At 45.3% G+C, this 27165-nt stretch overlaps 1 protein-coding gene across 1 annotated transcript; it reads left to right on the forward strand.

Moving 5' to 3' along the window:
* The first annotated feature begins 18 nt into the window (after positions 1 to 18).
* On the forward strand, positions 19 to 18333 carry SHISAL2A (shisa like 2A). The gene is made up of 3 exons (XM_044236410.1): positions 19 to 200; positions 6688 to 6827; positions 18054 to 18333. The coding sequence occupies exons 1-3, from the start codon at positions 19 to 21 to the stop codon at positions 18305 to 18307; spliced, it is 576 nt and encodes a 191-aa protein (XP_044092345.1). The 3' UTR covers positions 18308 to 18333.
* Positions 18334 to 27165: the final 8832 nt, after the last annotated feature.

Genomic DNA, 27165 nt, shown 5'->3' on the forward strand with positions numbered 1-27165 from the left:
GGCCCGGCGCGGGGCGCGATGAGCGGCGCTTGCACGAGCTACGTGAGCGCGGAGCAGGAGGTGGTGCGCGGCTTCAGCTGCCCGCGGCCGGGGGGCGAGGCGGCCGCCGTCTTCTGCTGCGGCTTCCGCGACCACAAGTACTGCTGCGACGACCCGCACAGCTTCTTCCCCTACGAGCACAGCTACATGTGGTGGCTCAGGTACCGGCCGGCCGTGGCCCTAACCCCAGCTCCAACCCCACTCCAGTCTTAGCCCCTCGCTGCACCCTCAGCCCAGCGCGTGCTAAACCCTCAGTCCTCACCCACGTGCCCACCCCAACATCAGCATCGACCGCACCTGCCCTTTAGCCCTTCTGTTCCAATACTGACCTTCGCTCTCACCCTGTCACCAAGCCAGCTCCCTCTGTAACCCCTTCCCCCATCCTGACCTGAACAGTTATTGGGATCCAAACTTGAACCTCACCCTCAACTCCACCCTGGAGAAACTTGAGTCCATCTGTACTCCCAGTGTCATCCTCTGCCACCATGAACCCAGTCCCAGATTACACGCCAACCCTCTCCCTGACACAACACTCCCATCTCCCACATTCACAGTTAACCCAAAGGCTACCCTAATCCAAGAGCTCACCAGAGTGCCCACCCTAATATGAGCCTGACCTCATCCCTGACTTTACCCACTCCCCAGGCAATACTGATCACCAGCCCCAACCTCCTCCAGGTCCTCCAGGGAACCTACCTCAGCTCTCCCACCCACCCTGACTCCAAACATGGTCTAGCCCTACATCCAGACCTCAGCCCCAAGTCTCACTCCTCCTGTCATGCTACACCCCAAGTCAGTCCCAGCCTAGCTGAGGCTCAACCCTTTCTTCCTCCTCATATTTAGTCATTCTTTCAGCTACCCTTTACCGAGCACTTAGCTGTGCCAGGCCAGGGGTGGATCCTGGGGATGTACTCTACTCCCTAGCTACAGCAGAGGACCAAGGGATCAGAGCTGCATGCAACATCATAAAGCCAGAGCAGAAGCCAGCTCAGCAAAGATTAACAGAAATGTAATTTGGGTGAATCCCCACCCAAAGGACCTCAATTTCCCTGCCTGTTCAGGGCGGGGAGTAGATAGGCCAGTGCTGACATTCCTGGAACCTTAAGTGTGGCGCTGAGAGGGCACTGGGTGTCAGTCTCTATCAGTCTCCAGGGGCCTCACCCAGAAAATAGGACCTGAGCTTGAGCCTGCTCTGGGAAATAGGCATCAGTAAAATTGGAGTGGGCCATCTCAGGAGACAGTGATTTTCCTGTTCCTGGAGGTGTGTGACCAGAGGCTGCATACCCTGTGGGTGGGAAAGGACATTGGCCACAGAAAACTCTCTGAGCCTGTCTTTACAGCTATCAGATGAAGAGTATGATAAAGGATTGCCCTGATTTCTGACTAGGATCAAAGAGACAAAGAGGTGAACTTGACAACTTGACATATGCCACTGACAACTACAGATAATCGCTTTTTCTAGACCGTTCAACTATTTTCAGATAGCCAGGCTTGCCAGTCCTGCATATTCGGTTACTATCTGTAACCTGAGGAATTATATTAGCTTATTCTCTATTCAGCCACATATTCATTCATTCCTTATAGCCTTTGCTTTGTGCCAGGTACTATTGTAGGCAATAGGGACACAAAAATTAATTATTCCCTCCCTCTGAGGAGGCCCACTATCCATTTAGAGAGATATGAAATGCACCTAGAGTATAACAATGGAGTAGTTGCTGAAGACCCACTGTGTACTTAGCACTGAACTGGTGTGAAATATGGTAGCACTGACTTCCCTTTGAGGTATAGAGACAGTGTGGAACTCTGGGGCTGATTAGAACCCCATCAGCCCAAACTGTGGCTCTGTCACTTAGTAACTATGTGAATTTGGCCAAATTATCTCTAAGGCTCTTTTTTCATCTTCAAGATGGCAATCGTACTACCTGTTTGTGGAATTGTGAAGATTAGGTGAAATAATGTGTGTGAAAGTGACTAGTACATACTGTAGGCGCTCAGTAGAAGGGGGTTTCTTTCCCTGTTTCACAGGTGGGAAAGTGAAGCTTGGAGTATGAAAGCGAATCGTCTAAGATCTTCTAGCAATGTCTTCGTGGACTGAGATTTAAACATCAGCAAGGACGAACCAAGAGTTAGATGTACTCACACGTTCACAACCCTTCTGTCCATTTTACAGATGAGAAAACTTGAAAACAGTTAAGGTACTCTCTGGTGAGGTCCTGGTGAGAGCAAGTGGCAGAGCTGGGATGAAAACTCAGGCCTGTCTGGCCCAAGTCTGGGCTTGTCCTGTGGCACAATAGTCTAAACCTAACCTGGCTCTCTCAGAACCCCCTCTACTCAGATCATTTGAAAGGACACCCAGTGACCCTCTGCTGTCTTCTGGGCACTGTGCTGGCCCTTGGAGACACACACCCCATCATCACCTAGCCAAGATCCCCTCCCTCTTCTGAAACCTCCTTCCCTCTAACACCCCTGTGGTACCCTCCTGTTGCTTTGGCCCACGCATGATATGTGGAATGCTTTAGTGGCTCAGTGAGGTGGAGGGTTGAATGGGGTGACCTCTGAGTTTACATCACATGTCAGTGTGCTCCCATTCTGTGGCCTCAAGGGCAGATGCAAGGTTTGGCCTGCAGGGCTGACTCTTCCTCGGCTTGGACATAACGTGGTTCATAAACATCACAGATAGTTGCAAAGTGGAGGAGAGGAATGGAGGGTCCCCAGGGCAGCTAGGTAATGGGTGTACTCTAAACCCTAAAACAATGCTCTGGAGTGCTCCTCAGAGCCCCACCATGGCAGGGCAGAGATCTTGTTTTGCTCTCAGCTCCATTTGGCCTTTTTCATGAAATTGGTCCTTAAAAACATAAAAATCTGGAGGTAAACAACTTTTTCCGTGGATGATGCTCCAGGAGAATTGCTGTCTCTAAAAGTGTGTCTCAGGAAGTGAAGACTCCCTGTGGAGAAGCAGCTGGTGCTATCACATGTCTGGTCCACTTTCCAAACACCCTCTATTAGTAGCTCTGTTTTTTACCAGGACATGAGCCAAAAGGCAGCAGCCTTGCACAGGGCAGAATTGGTTGTCGGCCGCTGTATATACACCACCTCGTCTCACCTTTAGGGACACCTAGTGAGACAGGAGCCTTTACAAATGAAGAAAACGAGATCAAGAGATGAAGGATTTTTCAGTTTATGTATGACAGAACCTAGATTTGAACTTAGAGCTGCCTGACTCAAAAGCCCTAATGGAGAAATGTTAGACCACCTCTCCAGTTCTTTCCTAGGGGTCACAGTGTGTTATCTTGTCTCTCAGAGTTACGGCTCTGTGAACTCCTAGAAGGCCAGCAGCTCTTCAGTTTCTCAGCCAGGGCAGGAAACTCCAACTTCACTGAGAAGTGTACTCGTCCCAGTGTTCTTTACAAACTGGTGCCATAATACAGAACTTACCGCCTCTCGAGGCAGTCCATTCACCTGGGGATAACTCCCATCCTTTCAAGTTCATCTTCTGCCAAGGACAGATGTTTCCACTTGGAGCCTCCTCTGTTGTTCCCAGCTCTGGTCTTGGGGCCTGGTTCCTCAGTCCCCAGAGAGACCATCAGAGACAGCGCCGGCTCCCTGACTGACTGCTAATCTGGGATATCTCCCGCCAGCTCTCTCACCCATTCCTCAAAGGACCTTACGTTGAGAGGGCCCTTTCCATCCTGCTGGCCACAGATGTCCCATCTAAAGTGTGGGGTCCCTATTGCAGCATAGGCCTTCCAGATAATAGCCTTATAAACAGTGAGCATATCTCGAAAGGGGAAATAATATTTCATTAAAGTACGTACAAGAACTAAAAGAGACTGCATGCTCAATATGGAACATGTGGAAAGGATAGGGGAATCACGGGAGATCTAGTGGCTTAGCTCAGATTCCCCAAAAGACTTAGAAACAAGGATTTGAGGGCAAGTAGTTTGTATGGAAAGCCATCCTAGAAAACATGGATAGAGGCTGACAAAAGGAGGCAGGGAAGGGTAAGAGCAAACAATAGTGGGTCACCACTGAGGGTCGCTGAAGCTTATGCCTGCCGAACTCTGCCGGCCCTGTAGAAATTACACCCAGAGTCATCCCACCTGAGGGCCAGGAGACTGGGTATTCACATACAATTGTGTCAATCATTGGGTGTATGGCGATGGGAGAAGCAAGGCACTAATTTTCCTGCACTTCTGATCTGCTCAATGTACAGACGAGACTGTTCTGGGCCCAAAGAAAGCCCTCAAGCCAAGGGATACAAATGGTGGCATTTGAAACCCTGGCCAGAATATTCTACAATTACAAGACCCCATGGGACACAGGCAGGACATCCACAGCCCGCACTATAACCAGAGACAGCCTGTTAGCATTTTGGTATATTTCTACCCAACCTTACATATGTATACTTACGTATATGTTTATGCTTATTTAAGTTGGAGTTATGCCGTATATTTAGTAATATGTTCTACTCTTTTCACTTAGCATTATCTCATCAGAACTTATCCTTGATCTGTTTTAAATTTTATTTTTAAAAGATTTTTATTTATTTATTTATTTATTTATTTGAGAGAGAGAGAGAGAGAGAGAGCATGCACAAGCAGGGGAAGCAGCAGAAAGAGGAAAAGTAAGAAGCAGGTTTCCCACTGAGCAGGGAGCCCCATGTGGGACTTGATCCCAGGACACTGGGATCATGACCCAAGTCAAAGGCAGATGCTTAAGCAACTGAGCCACCCAGTCACCCCTATCCTTGATCTTAAATATTACTTGAAAACATGTTTTTAATGGCTCTATACTATTCCATTGCAGTGGTGTTCAATAATTTATTTAGCCATGAGAGGACAGATTTTCCAAAGCTCTAAGGTGGTTCTGCTTAGTGGAACTTAGCCATCAACTAGATGGAAAATAAGTCATCAGCTAGCTGGGACCAAAATCTGGCAGAAGCAGCAAGGGCAGGAGCCTGGGGCTGGGGTCAGGGAGAGGAGTGGCCAGAAAAGCTGGTAAAGAAGTCATAGACAAGAGAGGAACCTGGGTGGTTCGGTGGGTTAAGCCTCTGCCTTTGGCTCAGGTCAGGATCTCAGGGTCCTGGGATCGAGCCCTGTGTGGGGCTCTCTGCTCAACAGGGAGCCTGCTTCCCCTCTCTCTCTGCCTACTGTGATCTCTCTCTGTCAAATAAATAAATAAAGCCTTTTAAAAAAAAAAGCTTAAAAAAAAAAAAGAAGTCATAGACAGGAAGGGCACACAAACAAAACCTGCTGCTGACCTATCCACTATTGTTGGGAGAACCTCTCACAGTGCCTAATACACAGTAAGTATTCAGTAATATTTACGAAAGGCTTACTATGTGCTAGGGCTTCTGCAAGAGGACAAAGCTCATTATTTATGGTCTGATTCTTCCTTTAAGGTACACGCGAGGAATATGTTGAACACCTACTATGTGTCAAGAATATTGCATATATTAGTCATCCTCACTACCACCTGTGAAGTACTGTGTGTGTGTGTGTGTGTGTGTGTGTGTTAGATTTTGTTTATTTACTTAACAGAGAGAGTACACACAAGCAGGGGCGGGGCAGCAGAGAGAGAGGGATAAGTGGACTCCCCACTGAGCAGGGAGCCTGATGTGGGGCTTTATCTTAAGACCCTGGGATCATGACCTGAGCTGAAGGCAGACGCTTAACTGACTGAGCCACCCAGGTACCGCTGTGAAATACTGTGTTTTGATCGTTTTCACTTTTCAGACAGAGAAGCTGAGGCTCAAAAGGTATAATAACTTCGTCAAGACCTTAGAGTGAGTTGTTATATACCTGGGTCCTAATCCAGGCAGGTTTGGTTCCAAAGCCCTTTCTTTGTTCTTTCTTACCACACTGGGCTGTCTGACCCAATTGGAAGTGCTAAAGGCCCTGAGAGAAGTGTCCTGGGTGGATTAGCCTGGCATAGGGGGAAAAGGAGAGAGAAAGACAGCCAAGGAAAGCATTAACGAGGAGGAGACATTTGAGATGGACCTTCAAAGAGGTAAAACTCTAACGTGGGGAGATGATGGGGAGGAATCATGTGAAACAGGAAAGACGGTGACTCCCAAATGAGCCAGGAGCTAGTCGACTGGAGACCAGGTGACCAGGGCCTGACTTGGGGCAGGGGTGACAAGATTGGAGGGTGAGGGAACAACTGTGGGGAGGTCTTCTAAACACAGAGTCCACACTGGCGTGATGACCCACTGGAGGGTGAGTCAGAAATTACCTTGAGGCTGGAAGGACAGCTGGATTTTAGCTAAGGCCTGCTATGTGTCTTGATTTCTAAGAATTGGCATCGTGGGGAGGGCTGTTTAAGACCATCTCCAGCTCCATGGGCAGGGTGGGCGAGAATCAAGTCGAAGAAAGTAGGAAAGGAAGGAGAAGAGAAGAAAGGGAACACGTACTGAGTCCCAACTACGTGGTGGCACTGACGCAAGTCATGTTACATACGTGGTGAGTCCTGGGCATATAGCTAACACTCTGTCTCATGCTTAGTCACAAACAGCCTACGGTAAGTAGAGACAGAACAGAAGTGGAAGCCTGCTGGTGCCTGTAACACCAACAGCGCTTCATACGTCATCATAGGTTACCTCCTAAGTCCCTTCCCGACACTCAGCTCCCTCTGGTCTTCTCTCCCCAGCATTGGCGCCCTTGTGGGCCTGTCCATAGCAGCCGTGGTTCTCCTGGCCTTCATTGTCACCGCCTGTGTGCTTTGTTACCTGTTCATCAGCTCTAAGCCCCACACGAAGTTGGACCCAGGCTTACACCTCCAGCCTCCAGGTAAGAAACAGACCTCATGATTTCCTTGTATTAAACAGAATAGCACCCTTACAAAGGGGGGATATTTGTTTTTTTATTTTTTTATTTTTTAAAGATTTTATTTATTTATTTGACAGATCACAAGTGGGTGGAGAGACAGGCAGAGAGAGAGGAGGAAGCAGGCTCCCCGCTGAGCAGAGAGCCCAATGTGGGGCTGGATCCCAGAACCCTGGGATCATGACCTAAGCCAAAGGCAGAGGCTTTAACCCACTGAGCCACCCAGGCCCCCCCAAGGGGGGATATTTAGATGACGTTTGGAACCTTTGCCTCACGAGAGTTTCCTAGAATATTGTGAAGCAGCAGCACATTTTGTAGGAGGTTCGTAATCTGAACACTTACATCCCAAACTCCTCATGTGCTCAATGTTTAGCAGAATAACTTGATAGAGTCAACTCAGTGTTTATCAAAATAACTTGACATAGTCAGCTCAATGTGTTCAATGTTTATCAGAATAACTTGATACAGTCAGCGTTGTATTTGTCACACAAAGATTAATCCATTTGTGGATTTTCTCAGACACTGCTTTAAAAATTCTAGCCTTAGGGAATAAAAACTGATTTTAATATTATCCCAAACAAAATAGAATTAATAAGCAAAACTTTCTGCTCTCCAAACTTCCAAACTTGGTTTGTTCAGAAATTAAATACAGGGGTTTTTTTGTTTTTGTTTTTGTTTTGATAATCTGAGTTGCTGGACTACCCCCTCCTTCATTATTGGCATAGGCCCTCTAGGCCTCAAAGTGTTGCCAAAAGTGTTGCTTTTTCATAAGTCTTTATTGCACACGCTTTTACAACTTCTGCAAGGTACTATGAAAGATACAAGTGCCTATTGGCAAATGATCTTTGTAGTTTGGTAGACAACACTCAAAATGAGTATTATCATCTCTATTTTACAGATGAGAAAATCAAGGCTAAAACAGATTAGATGATTTACTCAAAGTGTCACAGCTAATAAATGGTAAGGCTAAAATTCAGCCCAAGTTTTTCTACCTTGAATCGTGCTCTTTCTTCTGCCTACCACACTGGGTCTGTGCAGATATGAAATTAAGTACAAAATTGTTTAATACCAAATATAAGGTATATTATATATTATATAATTATAAATTAATAAATATAAGGTATATTATATATTATAAGGATAATTTCAAAAAGGAGAGTAGATTTGAATGAGTGCTGAATTAGCAAATGAGTTGGTTGGGTAAAAGGAGAAAAGGCATTCCAGGATAGGATAAATAATGGGTAAAAACGTATGGGCCGTTCTGAGTAAGACCTATGCAGTGACTGGGTCATTCATCCTGGGGCACCATATGAAAGAACACCAGGCAGGAAGTTAAGCTAAGCAGAAGCAGAGAGGTGGCAATGATCAGGGCAGTAGAAAGGTGGGTAGTAGCTAAATTTCAGAGAATGACAGAGAGGGCCCTTTTAGTTATAAAAGATTAGTTTTCCAGCTTGACATCAACTTGTGCAACAAGCAGCAGCATGAAGAAGCCTTCTCAGATTCCAGTGACAATAAATAATCCTCCTGTTGCTGAGCATTGAAAAGCAGGAGGGATGGCTTTTGAAGGTAGGAGGATTCTTCTGGCTTGCCTTATAGTCAGAAACCTGGGGGGCTGACAAGGAAACAGGAAGAAAGCCCGAGTATAGATCCAGACAGCCCAGGGAGACCAGAGACAGCCCAGGCTTCAACTTTTATAGAGAAAAATCATAGAAGTTAATGAAAGGCATCAAAGAACCTATCTCATGAGATATGGCATGTATGTGGACAGATGGCTCGATGTCACAGACCTGCCACTTCCAAATTAATCTATAAATAAAATTCCCAAGAAAACGTTTCATGGAATTTGTCACATTGGTTCTAAAATGTATCTAGAAGATTAAAAGTGCAAAACAATTTTGAAAAAGAAAAAGAGGAAGGACTTGCCCTATCAGGTAAGAGACATTTTTAAAAGTTTGAAAAATTGTCCACTTGATTTTGGCACAGCAGTTGACAGAATTGGGCAATGCCATGGTCCTTAACGGGGAGCACGTTGCCACCCAACACCCCCAGGGACATTTGGCGATGTCTGGAGACGTTTTTGGTTGTCGCAACTGGGGAAGGTATCTCTTGGTAGAGGTCAGGGATACTGTTAAACCTGCTACAATACAGAGAACAATGCTCCACAACAATGAATTATCCAACCCAAAATGTAAACAGTGTCAATCTGAAAAACCCTAGAATAAAAAGAGAGTCTAGAAACAGATTAATTAAAATATAGGAATTTGAATAAAACATTTAACTTTTTTAAATAAAGGGAAAATTGGCAAATTTACCTTCATCAAATCCAAATAATCATGAAATAAAAATAAGACAGGGGCGCCTGGATAGCTCAGTCAATTAAGCATCCAACTCTTTTTTTTTTTTTTTTGCTTTTGATCTTATTTATTTATTTATTTATTTATTTTCTGCATAACAGTATTCATTATTTTTTCACTACACCCAGTGCTCCATGCAATCCATGCCCTCTATAATACCCACCACCTGGTACCCCAACCTCCCACCCACCCGTCAATTCAAAGCCCTCAGATTGTTTTTTAGAGTCCATAGTCTCTCGTGGTTCACCTCCCCTTCCAACTTCTCCCAACTCCCTTCTCCTCCCTAACTCCCCATGTCCTCCATGCTATTTGTTATACTCCACAAATAAGTGAAACCATATGATAATTGACTCTCTCTGCTTGATTGATTTCACTCAGCATAATCTCTAACAGTCCCGTCCATGTTGCTACAAAAGTTGGGTATTCATCCTTTCTGATGGAGGCATAATACTCCATAGTGTATATGGACCACATCTTCCTTATCCATTCGTCCGTTGAAGGGCATCTTGGTTCTTTCCACAGTTTAGCAACCATGGCCATTGCTGCTATAAGCATTGGGGTACAGATGGCCCTTCTTTTCACTACATCTGTATCTTTGGGGGAAATACCCAGGAGTGCAATTGCAGGGTCATAGGGAAGTTCTATTTTTAATTTCTTGAGGAATCTCCACACTGTTCTCCAGAGAGGCTGCACCAACTTGCATTCCCACCAACAGTGTAAGAGGGTTCTCCTTTCTCCACATCCCCTCCAACACATGTTGTTTCCTGTCTTGTTAATTTTGGCCATTCTAACAGTGTAAGGTGATATCTCAATGTGGTTTTAATTTGAATCTCCCTGATGGCTAGTGATGATGAACATTTTTTCATGTGTCTGATAGCCATTTGTATGTCTTCATTGGACAGGTGGGGATACTCACCACTATACTAACGAGGAGTATGTCTTCATTGGAGAAGTCTCTGTTCATATCTTCTGCCCATTTTTTGATATGCTTGTCTGTTTTGTGTGTGTTGAGTTTGAGGAGTTCATTATAGTTCCTGGATATCAACATTTTGTCTGTACTGTCATTTGCAAATATCTTCTCCCATTCTGTGGGTTGCCTCTTTGTTTTTTTGACCGTTTCCTTTGCTGTGCAGAAGATTTTGATTTTGATGAAGTCCCAAAAGTTTATTTTTGCTTTTGTTCCCTTTGCCTTTGGAGACATATCTTGAAAGAAGTTGCTGTGGCTGGTATCGAAGAGATTACTGCCTGTGTTCTCCTCTAGGATTCTGATGGATTCCTGTCTCACGTTGAGGTCTTCTTTTACCCATTTTGAGTTTATCTTTGTGTACGGTGTAAGAAAATGGTCGAGTTTCATTCTTCTACATATAGCTGCCCAGTTTTCCCAGCACCATTTATTGAAGAGACTGTCCTTTTTCCACTGTGTATTTTTTTTCTGCTTTGTCGAAGATTATTTGCCCATAAAGTTGAGGGTCCATATCTGGGCTTTCTACTCTGTTCCACTGGTCTATGTGTCTGTTTTTATAAGCATCCAACTCTTGATTTTGGTTCAGGTCATGATCTCAGGGTCATGGGATGAGCCTCAGAGGGCCCAGCACTCAGCACAGAGCCTACTTAAGAGTCTCTCTCTCCTTCTGCCCCTCCCTATGCACTTATTCTCTCTCTCTCCCCTGCTCTCTCAAAAAAAAAGAAAAAAAATACAAAGACATCATACATAACATTACAAAACAAGTGATGGACTACAAAGGTTTTATAAACATAAAGATAAATACACACATATAGACAATCCTCATTCACAGAGTTGATATTTGCAAATTTGTTTACTTGCTAAAATTTATCTGTAACCTCCAAATCAATAACTGCAGTGCTTTTGAGGTCATTTGTGGTGTGGACATGTGCAGAGCAGCAAAAAATTTGAGTTGCCCTATCACACACATTGCCAGCTGATGTTAAACAAGTCTACACTCTGCCTTCTTGTTTTCAGTTCTCCTACTGTAAACAAGGGTCTATTTATGTTTTTTGCATTTTTGTGATTCTTGTTAACTTCACTGTTTAAAGTGGCCCCCAACTGTAGTGCTGATGTATTCTCTACTACTCCTAAGCGTAAGAAGGCTGTGGTGTGCCCTGTGCAGAAAATACATGTGTTAGATAAACTTGGTTCAGGCAGGAATTATAGTGCTCTTGGTCATGAGTTCAATGTTAATGAATCAATAATATATATTAAATAATGTGTCTTCAAACAAAACAAATTTATGCATTGGACAGTTGACAAAACTGTTGTGACCAAAGGCCCACAGGAACTTAACCCTGTATTTTCCATAGGAGGAATGATTCAGCATTTGTTAATTCAGTGTTTGTGGTGACTTTATAGACTACAACTACTGTGAATAATGAGATACAACTATATATAAAATAGAGATGAGACTGACATCCAGAATATATAGGCACATCTTTAAACAAATGAGGAAAATGTAATGTACATAGAAAGGAACACAAATGCTCAATACACAGGAAAAGATGCTGCTCAACCCTACTAATAATAAGAATGCAGGGCACCTGGGTGGCTCAGTTGGTTAAGTGTCCGACTCTTGATTTCGGTTCAGGTCATGATCTCGGGGTTTAGGATTGAGCCTTCTGTTGGGCTCTGTGCCAGGTGTGGAGCCTGCTTAAGATTCTCTCCTCCTTAAAAAAAAAAGAAGATTCTCTCTTCCTTCGACTCCTTAACCCCAATTAAGAAAGAAAGAAGAATGCAATTTAAGAATGATATAATTTAAAAAAATTTTTTAAAGATATATTTATTTTAGAGAGAGAGAGGAAGAGAGACAGTCCTCTAGCAGAGTCCCTACTGGGTGCTGAGGGCACTCAGCTGGCTGCATCTCACAACCCTGAGACCGTGACCTGAGCCCAAAGCAAGAGTTGGATGCTTAACCGACAGAGCCACCCAGGCACCTCAATTATATAACTTTTTTAAACAATTACATTGGTGGGGTGTCTGGCTGGCTCAGTCAGAGGAGCATGCAACTCTTGATCTTGGGGTCGTGAGTTCAAGTCCCACATTGGGGTAGAGATTACTAAAATAAATAAATAAACTTTATTTGTTTATTTATTTTTAAGATTTTATTTATTTATTTGACACAGAGAGAGAGACACAGTGAGAGAGGGAACATAAGCGGGGGGCCGGGGGAGAGGGAGAAGCAGGCTTCCTGCTGAGAAAGGAGCCTGATGCAGGGCTCCATCCCAGGACTGGGATCAAGACCTGAGCTGAAGGCAGACGCTTAATGACTGAGCCACCCTGGCGCCCCAATAAATAAACTTAAAAAAAAATTACATTGGCAAAAGTCCCAAAATTGGTGATATTAATAGAGAGAAATTTGACTGTTAGGAATTAATACTGTCATAAGCTACTGGTAAGAGTATAAATTGGTATGACCACTTTGTGGACCAACTTGGCAGTATCTATTTAAACTAAAAGTATCTATACCTTAGACTCCATAATTCTACTTCTAATTATCTGCCTTAGAGAAATAGTTGCACTAGGGGAGGACTTGTACAGATAGATCCATGATAGCTTGTCGTAAAGAAACAAACTAAATGTCCCTCAGGAGAGGAATAATGAAATATGATACCACAGTTAAAAGGAATGAACTAATTCTAAACAGACTATCTCATTTGCTCTTCACAGTAACTGGGTGGAGTATAGATCTTATTTCTATGCATTTCACAAGTGAGGATTTTACAGACAGGGACCCAAAGTCACCTAGTGAGCGAGTGACAGAGTCATGTCAGCCTCCCCCCTCCTTTGTCTCCTTATCCCTATGCTGCGAAAGGAAAGTCCTCACTATGTACCGGACACTGAAACTTTACATGCACTATCTCATATCATTTTCCCAACTATCCCCGTGTGGGAGATATTATTGCCCCCCATTTCACAGATGTAAAATCCAGGTGTCAGGGAGGTTAGATGACTTGCCCAAGGGTTTACAGCTTGTAAATCATGGAACTGGAATTCTAATACATGTGTTTTCGTGTCTCCAAAGTCCTATTCTTTCTCCGTCACCAGGTGAGTTCTGTGGGGTGCTCCTGCTTGTGTCCTCCTTCCCTCCCCTCTCCCCATTTTATCCCCTCAAGCCTTTCTGACTCAAAGCAAATACAGTTCATGCCTTGACCCTGTGAATGAAAACCACCCTCCTATTTTTCATTGATCAGCCACCAGCTGGATAATTCAGTTTCCAGGGTTTGAGACAGCTTGTATTCTTGCTCTTGCTTCTTATTTTTAAGATAGAAAATGCATTTCCTGACCTTTTACTAAGTGATAGCTTTCATCTCTCTCTGCCTTTTGCCCAAACTCAGCTTAGTTCCTCCCATTCATGAAGTGCTGTGCTCTCCTTCCTCTGAACTCCCAGCATCCACCAGGAGCCTCCTGTTCCCCCTGCATCTGAGACAGCTTACAGGCCCACTATCTTACATTCAGCAGAGTTTTACCTTTACAAAAGTGTCTCATTTCTGTCTGCCTCTCAGTAGGACATATGCAGAGATCATTAGCCCCATCACACAGCAAAGGAAATGGAGGGTTAGCCAAGGGAAGTGAATTAGCCAAGTCACAGAGCTACTGAGCCTGTGTTGCTGAGGAGTCAACTCTAAAGCCTACAATCGTTGCACTGTATCCTGGGGCCATGATACCTGACTGTGGGAACAAGGGCAGTGTGGGAAGTACCTTGACAAGGACAGAGTGGAAATGGACCAGAGTTTCTGAAAATAGGCTCCTCCTGCTGCCCAGGCATTCTGTAATGTCCCATCACTCCCACCGCAGCCCCACCCCCCAAACTGAGGATGCACAAAGACCATAACTTTCGTACTCTGGCACTCTGGTACCTTGTGAGGAACTAACTTGATCAGAAGGATGACTGAGTTCCTACCGTTGTGCTGGGCACTATGCTTTTTATACCTTATCCCCTTTAAACTACTCTGCCAAGGGGTGATTATCAACTCTATTTTGCAGATGAGGTGAATGAGGTTAAGTGTAGAGGTGATATTCCAACCTAGACACATTTAATAAGAAACAAAAAAATTGGGGGGGATTGATAGACAAGAGTTCAGTTCTCCCTCTAAAAGGTGTTGGTGGGAGATCCCTAATCGGCCCTTCTCACCATCCATCACCTTGGTGTTTTCATTAAGTTAAACATACACTTACTCTATGTATTAGATACCTATGGCTACTGTAACAAATTTCCACAAACTTGGTGGCTTAACATAACAGAGATGCATTATCTCACATTTCCAGGGGCCAGAAATACAAAATCCGTCTCACTGGGTTGAAATCAAAGGCTTCAGGGGAGAATAAGTTCCTCCCCTTGTCCAGTTTCTGATGACTGCCAGCATCCCTCTGCCTGGAGCTGTATCACTGCAATCCCTGCGTGTGTCTTTACATCAGTGTGCGTGGGTCCATCTCTGTCTGCCTTTCTCTTCTAGAGGCAGTTTTAATGGCATTTAGTATCCACCCAGGTAATTCAGGATAAGCTCCTTAACTCAGAATCCTTAATTTGAGGTATCTGGGTTGCTCTGTTGGTTAAGAGTCTGCCTTCGGCTCAGGTCATGGTCTCGGGTTCCTGTTTCAAGCCTTGCATTGGGCTCCCTGCTCAGTGGGTATCCTGCTTCTCCTTCTCTCTCTGTAGCTCCCCTGGCTTGCGCTCTCCCCCAACTCTCTGTCAAATAGGTAAACAATCTTTAAGAGGGAAAAAAAACCACTGTAATTTAATCACATCTGGCAAATTTTACCATATAAAGTAACATTCACAGGTTCCAGAGATTAGGACCTAATATCCGGGGGTTACCATTCAGCCCACTTGTAATCAGCAATTACACTCCTACATATTTATCCTAGAGACGTGAAGATGTACATCTGCACAAAACCCAAACCTGAATGTTCATAGCAGCTTTATTTGCAATTGACAAAAACTGGAAACAACCCAAAAGTCCTTCAATGAGCAGATGGTAAAACCATGCAATGGAATATATGCAACCATAAAAAGGAATGCACTACTGATACACACAACAACTTAAGTGGATTTCAAGGATGTTATAAAGAGTGAAAAAAGCCAATCTTAAGAGGTTGTATACCACATAGTTCCATTTATATCACACTTCTGGTATGAAAAAATTATAGTAATAGAGAATGGGTTAGTGGTTACCAGGAGTTAGATTTATTTTTTTTTTAAGATTTTATTTATTTATTTGATAGAGAGTGAGAGAGAGAATGACAGGGGAGAAGGTCAGAGGGAGAAGCAGACTCCTCATGGAGCTGGGAGCCTGATGCAGGACTTGATCCCAGGATTCCGGGATCATGACCTGAGCCGAAGGCAGTCGCTTAACCAACTGAGCCACCCAGGAGCCCCCAGGAGTTAGATTTAGAAGGAAGGTTCGAGTATAAAGAGGAAGCATGATGGGTGCCTGGGTGGCTCAGTGGGTTAAGCCGCTGCCTTCGGCTCAGGTCATGATCTCAGGGTCCTGGGATCGAGTCCCGCATCGGGCTCTCTGCTCAGCAGGGAGCCTGCTTCCTCCTCTCTCTCTCTCTCTCTCTGCCTGCCTCTCTGCCTACTTGTGATCTCTCTGTGTCAAATAAATAAATAAAATCTTTAAAAAAAAAAAAAAAAGAGGAAGCATGAGGAAGTTTCTTTGTGGTGATGGGGAAGTTTATCCTGATGGTGGCTGTGATTGTATGTCTATATATGTGATCAACTTTGAGAGTACACCACAAAAAGAGTACATATAAAAACTGGTAGAAATTGAACAAGATTTGTAGTTTAGTTAATCATATTGTCTCAATATCAGTCTCCTAGTTTTGAAGTTGTTCTGTGGTATTTAAGATGTTATCATTGGAGAAAGCTAGGTGAAGGGCAAGTGTACTGTTTTTTTTTTTTAACTACTTATGAGTCTTTAATTCTTTAAGAATAGAAAGTTCAAAACAAAACAAACAACAAAAAAGGAAATTTATTGGCTCTCTAGGCGAGAAGTCTAAAAGTAAGGTGGGATTTATGCATGGTTGAGCTAGAATTTCACTATGTTGTCAGGCTTGTGGCTCCATCCTCTAAGATTCTTTCAACTCTACCCTCTATTTTGAGTTGGCTTACTCCTCAGGCTAACTTTTCTTATGGTAGAAAGTTGGCTACCAACAGTCCCTGGGGCCACCAGCTTTTTGTTTCCCTCTAGCTAGGAGAAGAAAGAGGGAACTATCTCTTCCTTCAAAGGTGCAGGGAGCTGAGCTCTACTCTGATTGGACCTGATTCAGGTCATGTGTCCACCCCTAAACCAATCATTATCCTCAGGGAGATGCTATGCACCCATTACTGAGCCATGTGGCAAAGGAATGGGATTATCTGATTGGCTCAGATCAACCAGGCCCCACACCTAGAGTTAGGATGGGACCAATACCACCTAAATATAACTGCTATTACCAGATGGGAAGAGGTGGAGTGAATGTTAGGTAGCCAACTCCAATGTCCAATATAACTTCCTTCTTAAAATTCACTCTTCCCCTAATTTCAAAGTTCTCATTCTTCCTGGGTATCCCCCCCACCCCCATCAATGGAGTTTTCTAGACAGAGAAGGTAAAAAATGTCATTCCAGGCAGAAGAAACAGCATAAGCAAAAAATCAGCGATGTAAAGGAATGGAGCTATTTAGGGTACAATGAAAACCTTGGTGTCACAAACACAGAGTTCTTAAGAGTGATAGTAATGAAGCCAAAGAGAAGTGATAGGCCCAGTATGTGAAGAGCCTTGAATGCCACCCCAAGGATAACAGGTAATGAGAAGACATTGAAGGCTTTTGAGAAAGAACAGTACATGGACTCACTTGACTTTAGAGAGTTCTCTCTGGGTACAAAGTGGAGGGTAGACTGAAGGAGACCCAACTGGAGGCTATTCCAGTGGTCTGGGAGGAAGGAGATGAAAAGCTTGATTGAGGGTGGTGGCCATGAAGATGTAGAGAAATGGGTGAATATGGAAGATGGTTATTGGTGAAATCAGAGGGACTTGGTGACTCACATTTCTGGCTTGAACAGTTAATATGCTTTTTTTGTTTTTTAAGATTTTATTTTAAAGTAATTTCTATATCCAACATGGGGCTCGAACCCACAACACTGAGATCAACAGTGTCATGCTCCAGCAGCTGAGCCAGCTAGGTACCCCTGAACACTTGATACACATTTTATCCAAAAAGGCAAGAATGCTCAATTATGTCAAATGCTCTTGACAAGTCAAGGGAGATAAGGATTTGTAAGTGACTGTGGGATTTAGTGACAAAACATTTTGAGGTATGTTGGAAGCAGAAACCAAATAAATTTTGGCAGAATAAGTAATGAATGGGAAGTGGGGAATACTAATGTCAAGTGAGCCTCCTTTCAAGCTTGTATACAAGAGGAGGAGAGGATAAATCAGTAGCGGGTCATGGAATCTATTCTTAAAGAAGAGAATAATTTATGTTTTAAATTTTTCCAACACACTCTGCATGCTAGCTGTGTAGTCAGCCTGTATCCTCATCTATAAAATGAGTTTTTAATAGTACCTACCTCATGGGTTTATGGTCAAGGTCAAGTCTTCATTTTTTCCTAACAATTGTTTATTGTCTGTCTCCCCCACTAGACTTTAAGTTCATTAGAAACACTGACAGCTCCTAGTGAATGATGTAGTATGTTGTTAATAAATATTTGTTAAGTGAATGATGCATATAAGACTGAGCGCAGTCCTGCCCAAGTTGAGCACTCAGGAAAGTTGGCCTGGGTGAGTTTGACCGTGGGGGAATAAGGTCTGTAAGAGGAACGCCTTCTGCTTGCTCTTTTCCAGACCCCAAGGAAGAAGCGCCCCTTGGCTGCCAAGGTGGAAACGCAGGCAATTCAATGGAGGTGCCAGGAGTGAGCATTCTCCGACAGAATCACCCCTTCCTGAACCCACGACTAGACTACAATGAAGAGCAGGCTGTGGACCCCAAACGCCTGCTCCAGCACTGCTTCATGGCCACAGTGACTGCCAGTGACATCCCAGGCAGCCCTCAGGAGGCCCCTATCCCAAATCTAGACCCACGTGGACCAACACCATAAACATCCAATAAATGTCTCAACACCAACCTTTTCTGGAGCCTCTTTTCCATGAAAGGTGGGGTTAGGGATGACCAAAGGGACTTGGGAGACTGGTGGGATAAATGAGGGCTTTTCCCAGAAACCCCACCCAGGCCCTGCTTTGGACCCAGTTATACTGCTCTGCCTCACCTCCTGTGGGTCAGAGAGAGTTTAGACATGAGCCCTGGGGAAATGGTCAGTAACAACTCCACGTGGTCGGGGGAAGCCTGGGGCTATGGAGGCTCCACTTGCCTAAGGGGGTGAATCAGAGAACTCTGACTTCCTGTTCTTCCTGGTCTTCCTGTTACAGAGCAGGTATATTTAGGATCCCCCAGGAAGATGGCTGGGACCCAGAGTCAGGTGACTCCTAGATCTGCTGCAGCTTTGCCAGGAGGCACAGAATGAGGAGTGTAGAGTTGGGGGGAGTGGATTAAATTACTTAGTCTAAGCAAAGTACTTAGAACAGTGTTGGCACATGAAAAGCACTATGTGTTAGCTATCATCATCCTCATCCTCATCATTGTTATTATTATTAGTTTACTGTTAAGGAATCTTAGGGCAGGACAGCTGCCTGCCACCCCTCTCCTGCCTATTCTCTTCATCTTAACTTTGGCAGTTGCTTTAGGCTTTGCGTTGGGACTGAAGGCAAGGATTGGAGAGAATCAGTGGCCACTGAAAGCAGCTCTCAACATTTCTGAAAGTGATATGACCTGCTGCTGGATTTGGTGACAGTGAAATGCCACTGTTAGATATTTGGGCATGGGGCCTGAGCCAGCCAAGGGCAAATGGTAGGGTGACAAGGTAGGGGGTAAGTCACCTGCAGAAGTGGTCTAGGCTGGAAGTTGAGAGAACTTGGTTTTGGTCTTTATTTGTTGTTGTTGGTGTGTGTGTGTGTGTCTGTGTGTCTGTGTGTGTGTCTGTGCATATGTGCACATATATGTGTCTTTTATTTTTAGCACTCTGAACCCAGCCCCTTGTCCGCTTATCGTACATCCAGCAGTGTCTATTCTGTGCCAGGACTCTGTTCTGTGCCAGGACTCGCATGTCCCAGGACAACAGGGAATCAGCCACAGCTGCTACCCTCAAGGGGATCCCATGGAGGGCAAGAAGAGCACACGAAAGGGAAGTGGGCCCAGTGGTGGCTCCTCATGCAGTTTGAGCGAGGAATGAGTGATGTCTGAGCTGAATCATCAACGATGAGTCAGTTTCCAGGTGAGACAAGGTCAGAAGCCATTATGTTCAGAGTACAACTTGTTCTAAAACAGAGAGAGAACCTAGCACAGCTCAGGAACTGCAAGTTATCTGTTGGGGAGAGAGCTTAGGGTACTTTGGTGTGTGTGTGCACACGCGCGACAGACAAGAGGTTTCATCACTGATGTTCTGCATGACCTTGCATAGGACAGATCCTGTCTCTCTTCTTTGTATCCCCATCAGTTAATTTCAATTTTCCTCCGAACTTTCTATGCTGAGCCTTTCAGGAGGTTTCGAGGAAGAATCCGATACAGCCTGTGTCCTTAGGCTACTCATGGACTGATGGAGGAAACAGTCCGTAAATTCTAAAAACTCAGTTGGTCATCAGTGGTCTAAAGCAGTCGTTCTCAAACTTCAGACTGCATCGGAATCAGGTGGAGGACTTGTTAAAACACAGATTGCTGGGCCCACCTCTCTCCCACCATGAAGTGTCTACATCTGTAGGCCTGGAGTAAGTCCCCACAATTTTAACTAGTTCCAGGCGATGCTAATGCAGCTGGTCTGGGCCAGCTTTTTGAGCATGACTGGGCAGGAAAAACAAAGAGAACTCAGCTAGAGAGATTAAGAGGCAAACTCATACTGAGGAAGTTCCATGAAGGTCTAGTAGAATTTCCCAGCAGGAGGCTGTGTAGATGGGGTGGGGAGAGGGGAAAACAGACTGTGGTTTTGCTGACCTATACAGCCCAGGCCCCATAAAGCTCTTCCCATCCCCCATGTTTCAGGTTCTCCCATTTGAATTCAGTCAGTCTTCAGAGCTGGCTCTCACTGGGGTTGGCTTCTCTAAGTCTGGTGTCAGAAGGCAACTGCCCACCCTGTGCAGTGGGAGCCCCCTTCCCTAGGGCCGTGGAGCACGAAGGAAGTTGGGTGGGCTGACTCACAGACAAAAATAGTCTGTGCTCACCACTGCTCACAAGCACACATCGACCGGCAATTATCTCTTGTAAATTGCTTTCCTGCTTACGTTCAGAACATGTGAGTATGTCTGCCTGCCCGCCTGAGAACAAACACTCGGAAGGCCAGGGTGGAGGTGGCCAGCGGGGAGTGGGCTCCAGATGGAGGGAAGCCCAAGTCCGAATCTTCAGCCAAGAATTAGGGAACTGTTGAATCTCGGACTTTGGAAATATCAGAACCTTGCACTTGCCCTTGTAACACTCCTGCCACTTGGTTTTCCAGCCTCTCAAACATTCTCATTTGTTTCTTCCTTCAACATTGACTGGCAGTGGTTCTCTGCCAGGATCTGGGCTAAATGAGGTCTCAGTCCCTGTTCCTGAAGGGGCTCATCACTATGGCATCGATAGAAAATCCCTAACACAGCTAAGAGCTTCCCGGAAGCTTCTTGGAGGAAGTAATGTCTGAATAAAGTCTTGAACCCAATGACAGGTGAAAAAGGGTTTGGGGGACTTGCTGTTTGGGGAACAGCATTTAAGGTACAGGGAATAGCACACACAAAGGCCTGAGCTAGGAGAGAGCAGATGGTGATTCAAAGGACAATAATAATTCAGTTTGGGTGGACCCTGGAGTCAGGGTGGGATGGTGAGATATGAAGCTGGAGAGGTATGTGGGCCAAGCCCTGAAGCCTCTGCCATATTAAGGGTCTCAGGCTTTATCCTGAGGGCAATGAAAGTGACTGGCAAAGGTTTAGCATGGGAAAGAACTCAGAATGTGATAGCTTGCTTTCACGTTCTTCATGACACTGAAGTAAAATGTGTTACCCAGAAGCTCTGTTTTGGGGACCTATTGAAACCTGCTCCTTTGGTTCCTGAAACCCCAGAAATCTGAAAGGCGGTGATGGCTCTCTCATGCCCACAAGAAATGGCTCGGGTCCTGGACACTTATTAGGGGGAGGAGGCCTTTCCACTGTCATTAATGACTCTGCTCTTCTATGCCCCGTTAGCTCAGGGACCAGAGTCTGGTACAACAAAGGCCCAGGCCATAGAACAAGGCCCAGGCCATAGAACCAGAGCTGTGCCTCACTGTCACAGAGACCCAGGAGCTTCTCATGTGCACAGCACTGAGAAGGGTATGAATGGCTCCTTGCATGCCTTCTCCATACCTTGCAGGATCAAGATCACCCAGATTGGATGGTCCACTCAGGGAGTGTTGACTGAGGACACCCTGTGGGCCTAGCACTGTGACAAGCCCTTTAGGAGAGAAGATGCAGCTCTGTAAGTCTTGGCAACTTCCCACTAGGGATGAAAAGTAGGTTTGACCCATAAGACCCCTATGGAGCAGAGAATCAGAGAATTCAAAAGCAAATGCAAGCTGTGGGTTAAGTGCCATTAGAGTTTCAGAGAGTTTATAACAGAAGAAAAGAAATAGCCTTGGAAGTCTTTATGGAGGATGTGGGTGTTGAATTTGACCTTGATGAATCATGGCAATATTTGAAGGGTCTCAGTGAGGTAAAGAAAGTGTTCTATAATGTCAACTTTATATTTAAAGAGAATACTACTTGTGGCTCCAGGGCTTTGAACAAGTAGATCATTCATTCACCAGCTCTCCATCAGCCATAGTCATTCAACAAACATACACTTACTATCTTTTGTGGGCCAGATCTTGGTCTGAGCATGAGGAACAAAGTAATGAGTCAGTCAAAATTCCTGTCCTTGAGGAGCTCTCAGGCTATTAGGGAAGATTGGTAACTTAAAGAGACAATTACAACATAGGATAAAAAGTGTTTTGTCCATTCACTGATTGAAAGATGGTTATGCTAGGGGCGCCTGGGTGGCTCAGTGGGTTAAGCCGCTGCCTTCGGCTCAGGTCATGATCTCCGGGTCCTGGGATGGAGTCCCGCATCGGGCTCTCTGCTCAGCAGGGAGCCTGCTTCCTCCTCTACTCTCTGCCTGCCTCTCTGCCTACTTGTGATCTCTCTCTGTCAAATAAATAAATAAAATCTTTAAAAAAAAAAAAAAGGTTTTATTTATTTATTTGACAGAGAGAGATCACAAGTAGGCAGAGAGGCAGGCAGAGAGTAGAGGAGGAAGCAGGCTCCCTGCTGAGCAGAGAGCCCGATGCGGGACTCCATCCCAGGACCCGGAGATCATGACCTGAGCCGAAGGCAGCGGCTTAACCCACTGAGCCACCCAGGCACCCTAAATAAATAAAATCTTAAAAAAAAAAAAAAAAAAAAAGAAAGATGGTTATGCTAACCTTATATGTGGAGCTACATTAGTGCAACATAACTTTGCCACCCCTCAGTCAAGGATGGAATGTATTTTCTCATCCTTGGTTTCTATGCTAACTTTGTGATTTGCTTCAAAAACAAAAACAATAACAAAAACAAAACAACAACAAAAACAAAAAACAAGTGGCAGAAGTGACACTGCACCAATTTTGAGTCTAGGCTTTAAGAGACTTTGCAGCTTCCTCTCTCAATTTCTTGGAATGCAGTGTCACTATGGAGGAGCCTAGAGCCCACTGGAAGATGAGAGCATGCAGAAGCTACATTAGCTCTCCACTGAGGCCCTCTAGACCAACCAGCTCCCAGATGAGTGACCAGAAGAGTGAAACTACATGGGTGTCCCTAGGTGAGATCAACAGAAGAATCACCAGCTAAGCCCAAAGCACCAATCCACAGACTCATGAGCAAATAAATGGCTATTGTTTTAAGCCATATGTTTCTGGTAGTTTGTTACATGGCAAGAGATTACTGATGCAGTTCTTTTCACATACTTTGTTACAACTGTGAACCCTGTGTCCATGTCTTCTCCATTTGCCTGTGAGCTCCTCCTTAGATGAAAGAAACTATGCCAACTGTGTACCACTTCAGATCCACTTTCTTCCCTTCTCCATCTTGCTCTGTGCCTTGAGAGGGTTACACAAAGAGGCTACCTTGCCCTCTGGAATCTAGGGGGGTCTGGTCCACAGGAGTCCCAGCAAGCAGAGTATATATCCTCCTAGCTTCCTCCCTGAAGGTTCATGACAGGGTGCATCTCTGCACCAAGGGATAATCCTATCCCTTAGATTACAACACCAAGTGCTTACAACAGCTCTCTTTGTCCAGATTCTAGTAATGCTCCCTCCCTGCTCCTTTAGGCCTATGGGTAGTAACAAGTGCTCTTACACAACTTGCCCTGGGGCATTTCCCTATTCCTTGACCCTTTATTAAATAGTCCCTTTATTAAACTCTACTCAAATAACCCATTTTGCGAATGCCACATATTTCCTTCTGACATCCTGAATGGTAGTTTCATTCATTTATTTTTTTTATTTGACAGAGAGAGAGAGAGAAAGATATCACAAGTAGGCAGAGCAGCAGGCAGAGAGGGGGAAGCAGGCTCCCTGCTGAGCAGAAAGGCCCATGTGGGACTTGATCCCAGGACCTTGAGATCATGACCTGAGCTGAAGGCAGAGGCTTAACCCACTGAGCCACCCTGGTGTCCCCTGAATGGTATTTTCTTATTCCTTATTCTATCCTCAGCTGCCAGCTAGTTCACAGTATATGCTCAATAAATGCCATTTGGTGGAGAAATGGCTGTTAAAGAATCTGCTGTTAAAGTTACACTTTGATCAGAAACACTGGGGTGTAGATTCTGACCCTGTAGTTTCCTAGCTATATGGCCTTAGACAAATTTCTGCACTTCTCCAGAAGATTAGCAAGTTTCCTTATGTGTTAAATTTGGATAATAAATATCAACACTCCAGGATTGTTGTTCAGAGTATAGATAATGTTTGTAAAATGGCTGGTTCACAGTATATGATAAATATGACTTTGGTGAGGAGGTAGGAAGGATTTCATAGCCATTTTCCCATTTGTTTCTCATTAAATGGCTATGAAGATATCTATCTATCTATCCATTCATCTATCTATCTTAGCAAACTAGGACCAGGAAAGGAAGACAACCTGTGAAAGGCCACACACTGAGCTGGAAATAGTCAGAATTTGAATCCAGGTTTCAAATTCTGGTTCATCATTCTTTTTTGCCACACCAGGTGAGGGGTGAGAAAGAGGCATGGCCTTGACACAAGTATCCAATAAGCCAGGAGAACTTATCCTAGGAGAAGTAAGCAGGGGCCACATGCCCTACCCTCTACCTCAACAGAACTTTTTGAATTTTCCGTAGAAGTGTCCTCACCTGGCTGCCTACCTCATTGCCCAGCAGGAAACCTGACAATGAAATCATCCTCCTGGAGACAGGATGAGGAAAAGTCATTTGTCTGGAAAGCCCCAGGACATGAAAGCAGAGCATTTAGTTCTGCGGCTCAAGGCACGAGTCTTCTCCCTCACCTGTGCCCTCTTGAGCACCCCTTTCCCTTGCCGCAGGCTTCCTTCACCAACAAAGCTTCCAGAACTCTCCAGTCTCAGTGACTGAGCCCTTCTCTGAGCTATCACAATGCCTGCCACATAGCCGGTGCGCTTTAAACCTTGTGCAACCAAACAATGAATGTATCCGTCCGCATAAATACTGGTTCCACAAACACCGATGTCCACGCCATGCCTCCCCATTTGCTGGGGTGGAGGATCCAGAGACAAAGCAGACAATGCCCACCCCTCGCACGATCCTCGTCTTAGGACTCGCCATCTCCAGTGTGTTTGCTAATAGTTTCGTTGAACACTGTCAGAGCTCGAAGGGCCCTCGGAGACCTCTTCCTTTCAACTGTCTCATTATACAGCCGGGGAAATCAAGGTTCAGAGAAACAACATGCTGGTACAGAGGAGGGCACTGATTCGGGGTCAGGACAGCGGGGCTCCGAGGCCGGCCCTGCCCGTGACTTGCTGCCAGCGTCGGTCCCCGGGCCGGGCCGCGTGCTCCGCGTCGGCGACAGCGGCAGAAACCACCGCACGGCCCGTGCCGAGGGCAGCTGGAGGGCGGTCTGAGCGATATCGGACGAAGCCCTTCTCCCGCCAGGAGGGAGCTTCCTTTGTGAAACCTTCATTTTCAAACCCTCCAGCCCAGGGTTCCCAAACCCCGCCTTCTCTCCCGGCTGCCCGGCGTTACCATGGAGACCGTAAGCCCCTCGCAGCTCCCCGCGGTTCGGAGCCCCTCCCCCACCTCCGCCTCTCCCAGCTCTTTCTCCCGCGGCGGCCGATCTTCCCCAGGGCTCGTGGGCTCCCAGGCTTCCCCAGGACAGGAATTATTATCCCCGTTGGAAATCGGGGAAAACGGAGACCCAGAGAAGGGGAGGGGCTGCCCGCAGCCGGCCAGTGGCCTGCCTGAGGCGCCCCTCGGCCTCACTACAACCACCCTTCTGTGTGGCGGCGCGCGCCTACTCTAGGAGGCTTACTGTTCCTTTTTTATTTTTTCTTTCCGCATTTTTGGTAGTTTAGCTTTTTGTTCTAAGAAATTCAGAACAGGTTCTGACTAAAGCCGGAGTGACTTGAAGTTCTGTCTTTACATTAGTGACTTCAAATCTATTCTTAGATAAGTTAAGTCCTTTGTGAACGGAAATAGTGCTGGATGATAAAACCTGCCAAAAAGCTATTGCAGAATGTAGCCCCCCTGATTATGCTGATGCAGCAAAGACAATCACATCTTAGAGCATTGCAATTTTCCAGAATGCATTAAGAAACAGTATAGGACCATGCAAAATTTACACAACAAACATCTGAGAATTTGGACACATAATGTATGCCAAGTAGAGGTGTTTCTGTAACTCTAAAAGACAAGGGTATCAAAACCTTGGCATATGGAAAATAGAATTTATCCTGCAAAGCTGGATTCCAGTCCCAACCTGCTCATTTGGCTTTTCTGCACATTACTCAACCTGAAAGTGGAGTATCACCCCCTTCTGTGTGACAGCTGTGCAGATGTGAAAGTACTTTGGAAGTTGTGATAAGCTCAACAGATGTTATTTATTGTTATTAAGTGAAGGCTGGAGAAGGATCACCTAGATTTTTTCCCAAGGGCCTTCCATTGTCAGATTGTTAGATTCTGAAGTTTTCTATGATTAACATGTGTGATGCTAAAGGTCTAGATTCTAGAATCCTAAACCTGATTCTAATCTCAGAACCCTGTGAGTCTTCTCTGATTCCATGCAAGTGTGAAGGCAAGGTCTGAAGGCCAGGCAGGGTGAAAACCCAGGTCAGCATTCTAGGCCTCGAGGGAGGAGCAGGTGTCCCTGCTGTCTGTTTGGGCTCACCCATGGAACCATTCCCATCAGACCAGTCTTCAGCTCCTACCCTTTCTCCAACCAGCTTTTCTTGGGGCCTCATCACCTGTATTATCCATATTCATCAAACACAGTCTCCCATTAGGTCCAATTAAAACACTCTGCCAACACTGCAGGAATCAAAACCTCCCTCAATTATTAGGCCCAACAGAGGAGGCCCCCACTGAGGATGACTCCACCTGACACTTCCCCACCCCCCTTACCCCATATGTCAAGCACCATCCCCCTAGGCCCCCACAACCATTAGCATAGTAGCGACAGGAGCGTTCCTTTCTTCAGGTTCTGGTACATGGTGTTCCTCCTGATGGCCTCACAGGCAGCTGCTGACTCACCCCAGGTCCCTAATGTGGCAGGTATCCACGAATTTAGGTGGGTAGCTGCAGCAGCCTGGACACACGTGAGCTTATATGCATGGACACCACAAGGACACTAGCCCTGGGCTGCAGGCCTGGGACCTGGCTCCCAGGCCACAATTGTTAACA

Source organism: Neovison vison, chromosome 2 (genome assembly GCF_020171115.1).
Source record: "Neovison vison isolate M4711 chromosome 2, ASM_NN_V1, whole genome shotgun sequence".
In the NCBI taxonomy this organism is placed as follows: Eukaryota; Metazoa; Chordata; class Mammalia; order Carnivora; family Mustelidae; genus Neogale; species Neogale vison.

Excerpts from the sequence above, each read along its gene's own strand:
- SHISAL2A (XM_044236410.1), top strand. The coding sequence starts at position 19 with ATGAGCGGCGCTTGCACGAGCTACGTGAGCGCGGAGCAGGAGGTGGTG. Across the intron at positions 201-6,687 it reads AGCTACATGTGGTGGCTCAG|CATTGGCGCCCTTGTGGGCC; the intron begins GTACCGGCCGGC and ends TTCTCTCCCCAG. Across the intron at positions 6,828-18,053 it reads CTTACACCTCCAGCCTCCAG|ACCCCAAGGAAGAAGCGCCC; the intron begins GTAAGAAACAGA and ends GCTCTTTTCCAG.